Raw genomic sequence first — 13,222 nt, forward strand, 5'->3', positions numbered from 1 at the left:
GTAATATTGATTATGCTATTTTTAATTCTTGCCTAGGTTTTGTTCCTGGAAACAAAGAGTGATGTATGATCTAGTAATGTGGTTCAAGAAGAGAAAGAGGAGAATAACCTGCCATTTTGCTAAATAGAGGATTGCTGACCCTAGGCAAATTTGTCTTTGGCAGTCTCCACACACCACTTTCCTCATCCAGTTTTTTAAGTCATTATCCTTCTTGAACTTTCTCAGCACTGTTTTGCCTTCTCCATTATTTCATAGATTAAATTTTCCTTTGATTCTTCTTTGGTTATTCAAAACTTACATTTGAAGACTCCATACTGCTCTTACTTACTTGTTAAGTGAAAGCAACCTGATTGAATTAATTCACTCTTCACTGAAAATGATTAATAGCAAGGTCATACTTTTGAAGGTATTTATGGTTTAAAATGATATTTTTGTAATTCCAAAGTAATATCTAAATTGTAAGGTTTTATTTGGTGTAACTGAACAGGGTAAGAAAAAACTCAGGCAGTTGTAGAGAGAACACTGTGAGGGTTGGAATCAGCACCTAGGACAGCTCTGAATAATCCTTGCCTTTTACTATGAAATAAGTGTATTAAGGATTTTCATAGTGATGTTCATGGCTGCAGAATTAGAGGCTCTGAAAAAAAAAAAAGGAAATAAAAAGGTCAGAAGTCATTTCTGTGAATGAGTCATTTGTATCTCAAGTGTACACTGACTTAGGAATATTAGACCTAGCATAACATTTTGGTCCCAGCCAGGTGCGGTGGCTCACACCTGTAATCCCAGTACTTTGGGAGGCCGAGGCGGGCGGATCACTTGAAGTCAGGAGTTTGAGACCAGCCTGGCCAACGTGGGAAACCTGTCTCTACTAAAAATACAAAAATTAGCCGGGCATGGTGGCAGGTGCCTGTAATCTCAGCTACTCCAGAGGCTAAGGCAGGAGAATCACTTAAACCCAGGAGGCAGAGGTTGCAGTGAGCTGAGATCACACCACTGCACTCCAGCCTGGGCAATAGAGCAAGACTCAGTGTCCAAAAAAAGGTTTTTGTCCCTTACTTTATTTGTATTTTATTTTTTATTTATTTTATTTTATTTTATTTTATTTATTTTATTTATTTATTTATTTTTTTTTTTTTTTTTGAGGCAGAGTCTCACTCTGTCACCCAGGCTGGAGTGCAGTGTCGTGATCTCGGCTCACTGCAAGCTCCGCCTCCCAGGTTCACGCCATTCTCCTGCCTTAGCCTCCCGAGTAGCTGGGACTACAGGCACGCCCAGCCTCCTGGTCCCTTACTTTAGACTGCCAACAAACTGGGGTAATTAATGTCAGGTTTTTGTTTTTGTTTTTAGATGGAGTCTTGCTCTGTCACCCAGGCTGGAGTGCAGTGGTGCGATCTCGGCTCACTGCAACCTCCGTCTCCCAAGTTCAAGCAATTCTCCTGCCTCAGCCTCCTGAGCAGCTGGGACTACAGGCACATGCCACCAGACCCAGCTAATTTTTGTATTTTTGGTAGAGACAGGGTTTCCCTGTGTTGGCCAGGCTGGTCTCGAACTCCTGACCTCAAGTAATCTGCCTGCCTCGGCCTCCCAAAGTGCTGTGATTACAGGCATGAGCCACTGTGCCCAGCCAAAAATCACATATTTTTATATCCTTTAAAAAAGGTACTGGGCCATTATCCTCAGCAAGTTGACAGAAAACCAAATACCACATGTTCTCCCTTACAAGTGAGAGCTAGGATGAGAACACATGGACACATAAACGGGAACAACACATGCTGGGGCCTATTAGATGGTGGAGGGCGGGAGGAGGGAGAGGATCAGGAAAAATAACTAATGGGTTCTGGGCTTAATACCTGGGTGATGAAATAATCTGTACAACAGACCCCCATGACCAAAGTTTACCTGTAACAAACCTGCACATGTACCCCTAAATTTAAAGTTTTAAAAAGATAGAGAAATATAAATTTTACTGTTTTATAGAAACAATATTTTTAAGTAACACAAGATTTCTCAGACCATAAGATTATAGGAAGAATTTCTCATGAAGAATTATCTGAATCCAGGGTATATGTGCATATACCTTAAATGTGTTATAAAGAATACAGTTCATGCAATGTAAAGGATAAGATATCTGATTCACTTCAGCATCAATCTTGACTTGAAAACATAATTAGGACTAGCAGAAGAGGATATATTTTAAGTCTTAAAATCAGTTTTTTGTTTTGTTTTGTTTTTTGCCACAGTAGGGTTGACTTGACTACTTTATCTGGTGGAAGTTACTCCCAGTGAGTCACTTTCTGTAAACTTTCCTTATGCTCAAAGATCATACTGATAGTGCTAACATTTGTAGACTACTGACTTTGGACCAGGCAGCATCTTAAGTGCTTTACATGCGTAATCTTAATCTTCAGAAAGTCCTATGAGATAGGAATTAATGTCCTGACATTAGAAGTGAGAATTGAAGTTCAAGGGGATTAAGTAACTAACCTACATCATACAGGTAGAAAGTAAGAGTGGTAAGTTTGTACTGAGGTCCTTCTGACTCCAAATGCAGAGTGTTAAACCATCATGCAGTTCTTCCTCTTGCTATATACTCTCTTACAGGGAAGTCCAGTCTTCCTTCTTCCTAAGTGGAAAGAATGTAAAAAATGTGGCTTTGAAACTCAGGTTTTTTGTTTTTTTCTTGTAAATTTGTTTGAGGTTCTGGATATTAGCCCTTTGTCAGATGAGTAGATTGCAAAAATTTTCTCCCATTCTGTAGGTTGCCTGTTCACTCTGATGGTAGTTTCTTTTGCTGTGCAGAAGCTCTTTAGTTTAATGAGATCCCATTTGTCAATTTTGGCTTTTGCTGCCGTTGCTCAAAGGATATGAACAGACATTTCTCAAAAGAAGACATTCATACAGCCAACAGACACATGAAAAAATGCTCATCATCACTGGCCATCAGAGAAATGCAAATCAAAACCACAATGAGATACCATCTCACACCAGTTAGAATGGCGATCATTAAAAAGTCAGGAAACAACAGGTGCTGGAGAGGATGTGGAGAAATAGGAACACTTTTACACTGTTGGTGGGATTGTAAACTAGTTCAACCATTATGGAAAACAGTATGGCGATTCCTCAAGGATCTAGAACTAGATGTACCATATGACCCAGCCATCCCATTACTGGGTATATACCCAAAGGATTCTAAATCGTGCTGCGATAAAGACACATGCACACGTATGTTTATTGCGGCACTATTCACAATAGCAAAGACTTGGAATCAACCCAAATGTCCATCAGTGACAGACTGGATTAAGAAAATGTGGCACATCTACACCATGGAATACTATGTAGCCATAAAAAAGGATGAGTTTGTGTCCTTTGTAGGGACATGGATGCAGCTGGAAACCATCATTCTTAGCAAACTATCACAAGAACAGAAAACCAAACACTGCATGTTCTCACTCACAAGTGGGAACTGAACAATGAGATCACTTGGACTCGGGAAGGGGAACATCACACACCGGGGCCTATCATGGGGAGGGGGGAGGGGGGAGGGATTGCATTGGGAGTTATACCTGATGTAAATGATGAGTTGATGGGTGGTGACGAGTTGATGGGTGCAGCACACCAACATGGCACAAGTATACACATGTTACAAACCTGCACGTTATGCACATGTACCCTAGAACTTAAAGTATAATAATAATAATAAATTAATTTAAAAAAATAAAAATAAATTTATTTTCACAGGGAAAAAAAAAGAAACTCAGGTTTTGTAAATTTAGATTTATTTTCACTACAAGTCTCTTCAATCCAGGAAGCCATAAAGTGTGCATCCACACACACACACACACACAGGGAGCAAATGGCAGAGAGTCAAGAGATAACTTTAAATTTGCTGCATGATAGTGGGTTTTTAAAGTTACTCTCCAAAAATACCTCTTTTCTTTTTATAAATGGTGCAATCATCATTATGGAGATCATATTCATAACAGATATATCACTTGACCATTTTTCCAAGTTGATATTGATCTCCTTACTGATTACTTCTTTCAAAAGGAAGCAATAACAAAGGGAACTAGTGCTGACAATTTCTTGTTCCAAGGCCACCCTGGGAGAATTAATAGAATCCAGGTCTACCCAAGTCAGGAAAAAAGTGAATTGGTATTTTTTGACTTGCATTAAATAATACATGTATTACATGCATGGTTACTGTATCATTTTTCCTCTTTTCTTTTCTCTCTTCTCTCTGTGGATTCTTAACAAGCTATGATGTGTGATATTATCTCATTAACCTTTCCTGGCCATTTTAAAACTTAACTTTTTATACCTTCCTCTGAGCCATCACTCTCTGTGAATAGCTTCAGTTCTTCCTGTCCATATGTGTAATGGCTAGTCCATTAATTATGACCTAAATAAATTACTCTTTCTTATTTACTGTTAATTACTTCTCAAAAAAGGTCTTGGACCCTCTTGATTTTATTTCCTCTAGACTATATTCAGGTATTTATGGTAAGATACTTCTTCCCCAGCTCTAAATATTTAAAAATTTCCCAGACAAGAAATATGTGGACATTTTCCCCTTACTCTCTGATTTACTCCATGACCTGAATTCCAAATGTTTTCCTATATTAAGACTTTTTATTATTGATAGCATATTGCAGCTTTAAGGCCTTTGTACATATCCACTCCTCCAGGAACGTAACTGCTAAATCACTTCCTCTCTAGTCTCAATGAGATAACACATTCCAAATACTATAGCATATTTTCTAATCTCATTTAAAAATGAAATTCAGATATTACATTCCATAGGAGAATAAAGGACAGCTGTCTTCACAAATATGATATGAAAACACATCTGCCACACAATTGTACAATCCTTAGCACATGGCTGTTGGGAAAAGTTATATAAAATGCTGACAAATGAAATCACCAAAAAGTAGAGGTATTTATTTTTTAAAATTCTACACATCACATGTCAATGAACCGCATATAAAGCTTGAAAGACAGGCTATTTTAAGAAACAATGGTGCATGGATATTAATTCCTTGTTTTACACATACATTATTTATTCAGTCATATCTTTAGTGACCAATTGCTAAAGGAAATACAACCCAAGTGTAATTGTTTAGCTACCTTCCTAACAAGACAACAATCCTGCTTCTTAATAGAGTTGTTTCTGTTTGTTTTCTCCTTGTTCAACTTCACACTTTGCACCTAACATTTAAAATCTCCATGTTGAATGCCCATTCACAAAGAAAAGCAGAGGAATAGAAGACTTGAAATCAAAGTACTTATACCAACCCATCACACTATGTGTTGAAATGTGGATTTCTTTCCATGTTCACTGAGTGTAAATTTTATTTAAATGAACTTTTTTTGTGTCTCTGGCATGTCAAGTAACTGATTCGAAAGCTCTTTTTCACTGACTTTATGACATCATTGAAGATGCCATAGATTATGGTGCTTCAGAGCAGTAACTCTGGAAAGAGACAACACATGAGTTTGCATCTTCTGGCCACTTCCCAGGTGTGTGAAGAAGGTGCTGCACCTCCCTGAGTTTCAGCTGTGTCACCTATAAATTGGGAGTTTAAAGTATAATGGAATTAAATGAGAAAAAATAAGAAAAGTACTTGGCCACATGGTATGACTACAATATAGTCTGCAAGTCAATTCTATTGTTGCTATTAGTGTGAAGGTCACAGTGATAGAGCATTATCCATATTCTGTCCCATAATGCCTGCTGCTACTGATCATTACCCAAGTACCAAGGCTTTGGAGATAAAATGACTCTGGATCCTCATTTCTCACCTTATACAAAAAGCAACTGAAAATGGATTAAGGAATTAAACCTAAGACCTGAAACTATAAAAATTCTAGTAGATGACATCGGAAAAACCTTCTAGACATTGGCTTAGGCAAGGATTTCATGACCAAGAGAACCCAAAAGCAAATGCCATAAAAACAAAGATAAATAGCTGGGACCTAACTAAAGAGCTTTTGCACAGCAAAAGGAACAGTCAGCAGAGTAAACAGACAACCCACAGAGTGGAAGTAATCTTCACAATCTATACATCTGACAAAGGACTAATATCCAGACTCTACAACAAACTCAAAAAAATCAATAAGAAAAAAAATCAAACAATCCCATCAAAAAGCGGACTAAGGACATGAATAGACAATTCTCAAAAGAGGATATTCAAATAGCCAAAAAACATATGAAAAATGCTCAACATCACTAATGATCAGGGAAATGCAAATCAAAACCACAATGTGATACCACCTTACTCCTGCAAGAATGGCCATAATCAAATAACAGTAGATGTTAGTGTAGATGCAGTTAACAGTGAACACTTCTACACTCCTGGTGGGAATGCAAACTAGTGCAGTCATTATGGAAAACAGTGTGGAGATTCCTTAAAGAACTAAAAGTAGAACTACCATTTGATCCAGCAATCCCACTACTGGGTATCTAACCAGAGGAAAAGAAGTCATTACTCAAAAAAGATACTTGAACGTGCATGTTTATAGTGGCACAATTCACAATAGCAAAATCGTAGAACCAACCCAAATGCCCATCAATCAACGAGTGGCTAAAGAAACTATGGCATATATATATATATATGTGTGTGATGGAATACTATACAGCCATAAAAAGGATAGATAAACAGCATTTGCAGTGACCTGGATGAGACTGGAGACTCTTATTCTAAGTGAAGTAACTCAGGAATGGAAAACCAAACATTGTATGTTCTCACTGATATGTGGGAGCTAAGCTATGAGGACGCAAGGCATAAAAATGATATGATGAGGCCAGGCATGGTGGCTCACTCCTGCAATCCCAGCATTTTGGGAGGCTGAGGCGGGCGGATCACAAGGTCAGGAGATCAAGACCATCCTGACTAACACAGTGAAACCCTGTCTCTACTAAAAATACAAAAAATTAGCCAGGCGTGGTGGCGGGCACCTGTAGTCCCAGCTACTTGGGAGGCTGAGGCAGGAGAATGGCATGAACCCAAGAGGCAAAGCTTGCAGTGAGTTGAGATCACGTCACTGCACTCCAGCCTGGGCAACAGAGCGAGAGTCCATCTAAATAAATAAGTAGATAAGATAAAATAAAAGAACGATACGATGGACTTTGGGGACTTGGGGGGAAGAGTGGGAGGGTGGGCAAGGAATAAAAGACTACAAATATAGTGCAGTGTATACTGCTTGGGTGATGGGTGCACCAAAAGCTCACAAATCACCACTAAAGAAGTTACTCATGGCTGGGCATGGTGGCTCATGCCTGTAATCCCAGCACTTTGGGAGACTGGGTGGATCACGAGGTCAAGAGATTGAGACCATCCTGGCCAACGTGGTGAAACTCTGTCTCTACTAAAAATACAAAAATTAGCTGGGTGTGGTGATGCACTCCTATAGTCCCAGCTACTCAGGAGGCTGAGGCAGGAGAATCACTTGAACCTGGGGGGTGGAGGTTGCAGTAAGCCGTGATCATGCCACTGCACTCCAGCCTGGCAACAGAGTGAGGCTCCATCTCCAAAAAAAAAAAAAAAAAGAACTTACTCATGTAACCAAATGCCACCTGTATCCCAATAACTGATGGAAAAATTTTTAATAAATAAAGAAATAAAAATATATGTGGAAATATTACTGGTAAAGGCTTAATCATGAGTGTACAAACTTTAACATAATACCCATTTACACACATAGCTCTTTGACTTAGAAAAAATATCATGTTGTTAACCATTAGGATCTGGGTATTCATACCTGAAAAGAACAATTTGAGGCATGTAATCTTTCCCTAAACATGTGCATAAATATCACATCCTTTGATTCACATCTACAGCTCACTCTAGTGTGCATTTGCTATTTGAAACCTTTCCTTAGTTGGAATGTTTGGGATATGCTTTGGCACTGAATCACAGCATTCCACAATGAACAGAAGAAACATACTGACTACCAGCCTTGTAGCATGAAAGGTCTTGTGCTTGCCTTCATGCCTTTTCAAAGATTATCTCATTAAATCTTTTCACATGATTCTCATGTTGAAACAAAGAAACATTCATTGTCATTATATTTGTGAGAAAATTAAGACCTGCCCATAGTCAACACAGCTAATAAGTGGCAGAGATGGTTTTCAAACTCAGATCTGCCCGAATACAGTCTTTCCATTTGCTGTATAGGTAGGGTTCATCATCTGGAATCTATTTCAATTAATGACTAATAAATGTTTCTGATTATTTTCTCAAATACCAGATTAATGAGATACACTTCAAATGCCTAAAACCTGTATACGTGAATGAATTCATAAACTAAGAAGGAAAAACATGAATACAGTTTTTATAGTTAAAAATCATTGCCCCTATTTCTCATTTTCTTTCTCATTTCTTAATACTGTTTCTCTAGTCAGAAACCATGATTGGTTTTGCCTAGATGATACCTGATCTCTACTATCTATCAGCTCTTAATTTTTCATGTAATTCTGGAAACCGAATGGGATATATGTGCAAAAATGTAGATGACTTACTCTAAGAACCTATATGCAGAAGTGACAATTCAGAGTGATTCAGTGTTACTTTTAGGGATAATGGTTTAAAATATTAATTCCATAACATACTTTTTAAAATCCTGGTTTAGTTCCTTTTGAAGAAATCTCAGACCATGTCCATAAAGATAAGAAAAATACCATGTTCTACCCTCACCTGGTGTCCATTGAATAAAAAGAAGTCTATTACATCAGCAATGTTTTTCAAATCATAGCTTTGATTTGTTTTGTGCTGAGTATGTGTGTGTCCTTCATGTGCACTTTTCACAGCCCAAACCTGGCAGTCTTTGGGTTGCTATGATTAGGTGTTATGTGTCAGACCTGCCTGCTTGAGCCCCAACAGGACAGAAGCTGTGTTCTCACAATGCTTGCCTTCTGAGTTGGCAGTCAGATGGTACTTAATGGAATTTTTATGAATACATAAGTGATGAAGACAATAATGTACAAACTTAAAATGTCCCTAATTCCAGAAGAATATGGTAATTAAGACATGTATATGTGTAATTTTTAAAATATCCTTAGCACTCCTTGAAACTAAGCCTGAGTGTGGAAACATTCCAATTTGTAACTGCAGCCTTCCTGATTGTTGTTAGGAGTACATGAAATAATCATCATAAAATACTTACCAAAATGGCCAGCATGGAGAAAATCATCAGCAAATGTTACTCTGCTCTAATGTGCACAGCTAGATGGTATGCAACCCTGCACAACATACTTGAATTAGAAGCCTTAAATCCGATAAAAGGTTATTAAATCAAATGTAATAGACAACAAAAAATGAAATGGCACTTAACACACTCCTTATTGAGAGGATTTACATTTGGAAGGGTGAAAAAAATGTTTCTTAAACAATAATATATCTCACTTTATTAGACATATTTCTTATATTAACTCATTTGTATTTGTAACGGCTTATTTACCTATACTGTGATCTTTGAGTTTATAAATGTCTTATCTCTCTAACCAGACTGGACCTTTTTGAGTTAATAAAACATTCTTCTAAAAAGAACCATGAACGGTACCTTCTAAATATTTTAAAGTACACCGCAAAACTTTAAAACAATTGTGTGTCTGTATTTATGTCTATTTATACATTTTATACAGAGTTGTGTTTGTGTATAAAGAGGGAGAGTCACTCTCTGGGTATATATGGAGAGACAAGTATAATTATATATAATAGAATGGTTTGTGAAGTGAACAGAATTGTATCAGAAAACCCGATTTTGCATCCTGATAATGATATTTAAATACAGAGAGGTCTTGGGCAGGTTACTTAACATCTTTAAACCTGTTTCTTCACCTAGACCTGCACTGTCGAATATAATGTCCTGGCATGATGGAAGTCTTCTATGTCTGTGCTGGCCAGTGTGATAATCACTAAGTGCATGTGGCTATTGAGCACTTGAAATGTGACTAGTGTCTGAGGAACTCAATTATAAATTGTATTTAATTTTAATTATTTTAAATCTAAATAGGCACATGTGGTAAGTAGATATTTTAGTGGGCAGTATAACCATAACATCAAGGAGGATGGGACAATATCATATGAAAAGAAGCTCTCCTGAATTCCCCAGGTATGGGTGCTACCAACACAGTTTTGAGCAGAATGGTTCTCTTTTGAAATAGTGGCACTCTCCCATGATATCTTAGGACTTTAAAGTGTAAATGCTTTTTCCCTTATTTCTTTCAACAGATCTTGACAACTTTAAAACAAGAACAAGAAGCACTGTGTCTGTCCGTCGAGGTCAAGGAATGGTGCTACTGTGTGGCCCGCCACCCCATTCTGGAGGTACATATAAATGCACTGACATGTGCACGCTTCACTCCCTGTTATTTTTCTTGCTCAATGTTCTCCCTCCTGACACCAGCTGAGTGCACAGTGTCATTTATAGAGATTCCCAAAGCCCCTCCATGTAGAGGAAGAAACCATTGTGAATGCCTCCCATCATTAAGATAGGAAAATATCAGATTGTGCAAATTTTCCACCCCACTGCAGTCTACCTGGCACAAATAGAAAGACACCTGAGTCAATCAAAATCAGAATGCTGTTGCTTGGTAAAGCAGTGTCATTAAAACTACTCATTCTTCTTACAACTTGATTGGGTTAAAGAAGATGGCTCTGATTTATTCTATCTCCTGGTTGGTCTGGGAACTGTCTGTGAACTATTTCTACTCGCAATACTTCTGACACCAAATGTATGGGTTTTTTCCACACTAACAACCAAGTCTCCAATCTTCTGGACACCACCTGGCTGTCCAACGACAGGTGGACAGTTCAATTTTTGACAGTAACTACCCCACTAACTACTCTGGGATGGTTAGTGTCAGAACTCATAGGAGAAAGGCTCAGTCCCACAAGGCTGCCCCCACTTCAAATGGCACTTTCAAGTGCTTGACCTCCCATACTTCTGAGTAACTGGCTGTAAAGTGGGACTCCCAAAACTCCCTCCTTGGCCTCCATATTTGCTAGAATGGCTCCCAGAACTCAGGGAAAACAGTTTACTTACCATACCAGCTTCTTATAAAAGATATATAAAGGTTACATATGAACAGCCAGGTAAACATATAGAGTGAGGTCTGAAGGGTTCTGAATGCAAGAGTTTCTATCTTTGTGGATCCTCCCCACATGTGGATGCATTCATTAACCCTGAAGCTCTCCAAACTCTGTCATTTAGAGTTTTTATGCAGGTTCTGTTATGTAGGCATGATTGATTGAATCTATGGCCATTGGTAATTGAACTCAATTTCCAGCCCTTCTCCCATCCCCAGGAGTGGGGAATGGGGAGGCTGAAAGTTCTAACCCTTTAATTATTTGGTTGGTTCCTCTGACAACCAATCAATGGGCCTCACCAACAGTCACTTAGTTAGAATAAACTCAAAGTATTGCTGAAAAGGGCCTATTTATGAATAACAAAAGACACTCTTCTCACCAACATCACTCAGGAAATTATAAGTGTTTTGGGACGCAGACCAAATATATATATTTCTTATTAATTGCAGTGTCACAGGATCAGACCAAGAACAGAAGTTCCTTGACCATAGAATCTAGATCACTTTGTGGAGACTCATAACAACTAGATCAGTTAGGAATGCGCTGGGCTGCAAATAACTGAAAACCCAGCTCATAATGTTCTTTTTTTCACATGCAACATTTTCTCTTTCTTTTTTTTGAGACAGAGTCTCACTTTGTCACCCGGTCTGGAGTGTGGTGGTGTAATCTCAGCTCACTGTAACCTCTGCCTCCCAGGTTCAAACGATTCTCATGCCTCAGCCTTCCGAGTAGCTGGGATTACAGGCGTCCACCACCATGCCTGGCTAATTTTTATATTTTTAGTAGAAATAGGATTTCACCATGTTGACCAGGCTGGTCTCAAACTCCTGACCTCAAGTGATCCACCAGCCTTGGCCTCCCAAAGTGCTGGGATTACAGGCATGAGCCACTGCACCTGGCTGGCATGCAAGATTTTCAAAGGTATACAGTCTAAAGCTAGCACAGCTTTTTGAGGATGTCTTCCAGGACTCATGCCCTTCTCTGATTCTTCTCTGAAGTGCTTAGCATGTGGTATGGATGAGGCATGAAGTCTGCATTCCAAACCAGATCAAATGGGAAGAAGCAAAGACAAAAGGCAGTAGTTTGTTTTTGCTTGTTTTTGTCATTTCAATTTACCTTTTTTTATCGGAAGTTTTCTTTGCCTGAGGACTTTGCCTCCATTTTATTGATCACCCCAGTGGCAAAGGAGACTAAAATATCAAGTATTTTATGCAGATATATTATGCTCTGGAAAATATCATAATTTTACTAATAAGGGAGAATATGGAGAGATGTGTAGGCAATTTGCAGCATCGGCTAAAAGGAACTACGAATACTAAAAGGCACATATAACTGCATATAAGGGATTCAGTAGTGCGGAGGTTTAATAAATAGTAATATTTATTAGGATTCCACTAACGTCTGTAATGACAAGATTGATAAACTCTACTCTTGGAAATCCAGGCTGAAGTTTAGTTAAATATCTGCTATTCTTGTTATTGTCTTAATTTTTAGTTCGGCTTTCCATATGATTAAAAGAACAAACTTTTTAGATTTGGAATTTGAAAACACTATTTTATTTTTGTCCTCTGTTCAAAAGTTGTAATGTTTCCTTTCTCATCTAATTCTGAGCTAACATTTCCAGCAGAAAATAACAATTAGTAAAGGAGCTAAGAGGCGTGTACTTCAAACATCCTGCATACGAAGGAAAGGTGGGAGAGGCAGGTTCCCCTCTATGTCTGGATCAGGGACATTGAATTGTTAGGATTGCTGGCTTTTGAAGACTAACAGAAAATCTAGGTTTGATTTCAGAGGTTTGTGTTTGGAAAATGGGATTGTTCTTCAGGATTTCATTTTCCTTTCAAGTTAGTATCAGAAGCACTAAATTTGGAGTCTGGGATATGAGTTTTGATCCTTGTTCTGTTTCAAATCATTATTTGATACTGGGAAAATATCTTCAAATTATTTATGCCTCACTCTGCCTATCTATAAAATGAAGAGATTAAAAGAAGTCTCTCAAATCCCTATTGATTCTATCAATACATAATTATAACTCAATAAGGGCTAAACATCTTGTTTATCAAGTGTGTTTGCATTATTGAAGGCCTGTCCTTTATATGAGAAAACCACTTCACTGTGGACATATATTTAGATTC

At 38.1% G+C, this 13,222-nt stretch overlaps 1 protein-coding gene across 12 annotated transcripts in view; it reads left to right on the forward strand.

Moving 5' to 3' along the window:
* The window catches only part of CNTN4 (contactin 4), a 975,847-nt gene that overhangs the window by 715,984 nt on the left and 246,641 nt on the right, over window positions 1-13,222 (forward strand). For all 12 annotated transcript variants that reach the window (XM_045384783.3, XM_045384784.3, XM_005547640.5 and 9 more), the window contains one exon: window positions 10,230-10,325. In XM_045384783.3, the coding sequence (XP_045240718.1) occupies window positions 10,230-10,325 (96 nt within the window). The remainder of the gene's footprint in view (window positions 1-10,229; window positions 10,326-13,222) is intronic.

Source organism: Macaca fascicularis, chromosome 2 (genome assembly GCF_037993035.2).
Source record: "Macaca fascicularis isolate 582-1 chromosome 2, T2T-MFA8v1.1".
In the NCBI taxonomy this organism is placed as follows: Eukaryota; Metazoa; Chordata; class Mammalia; order Primates; family Cercopithecidae; genus Macaca; species Macaca fascicularis.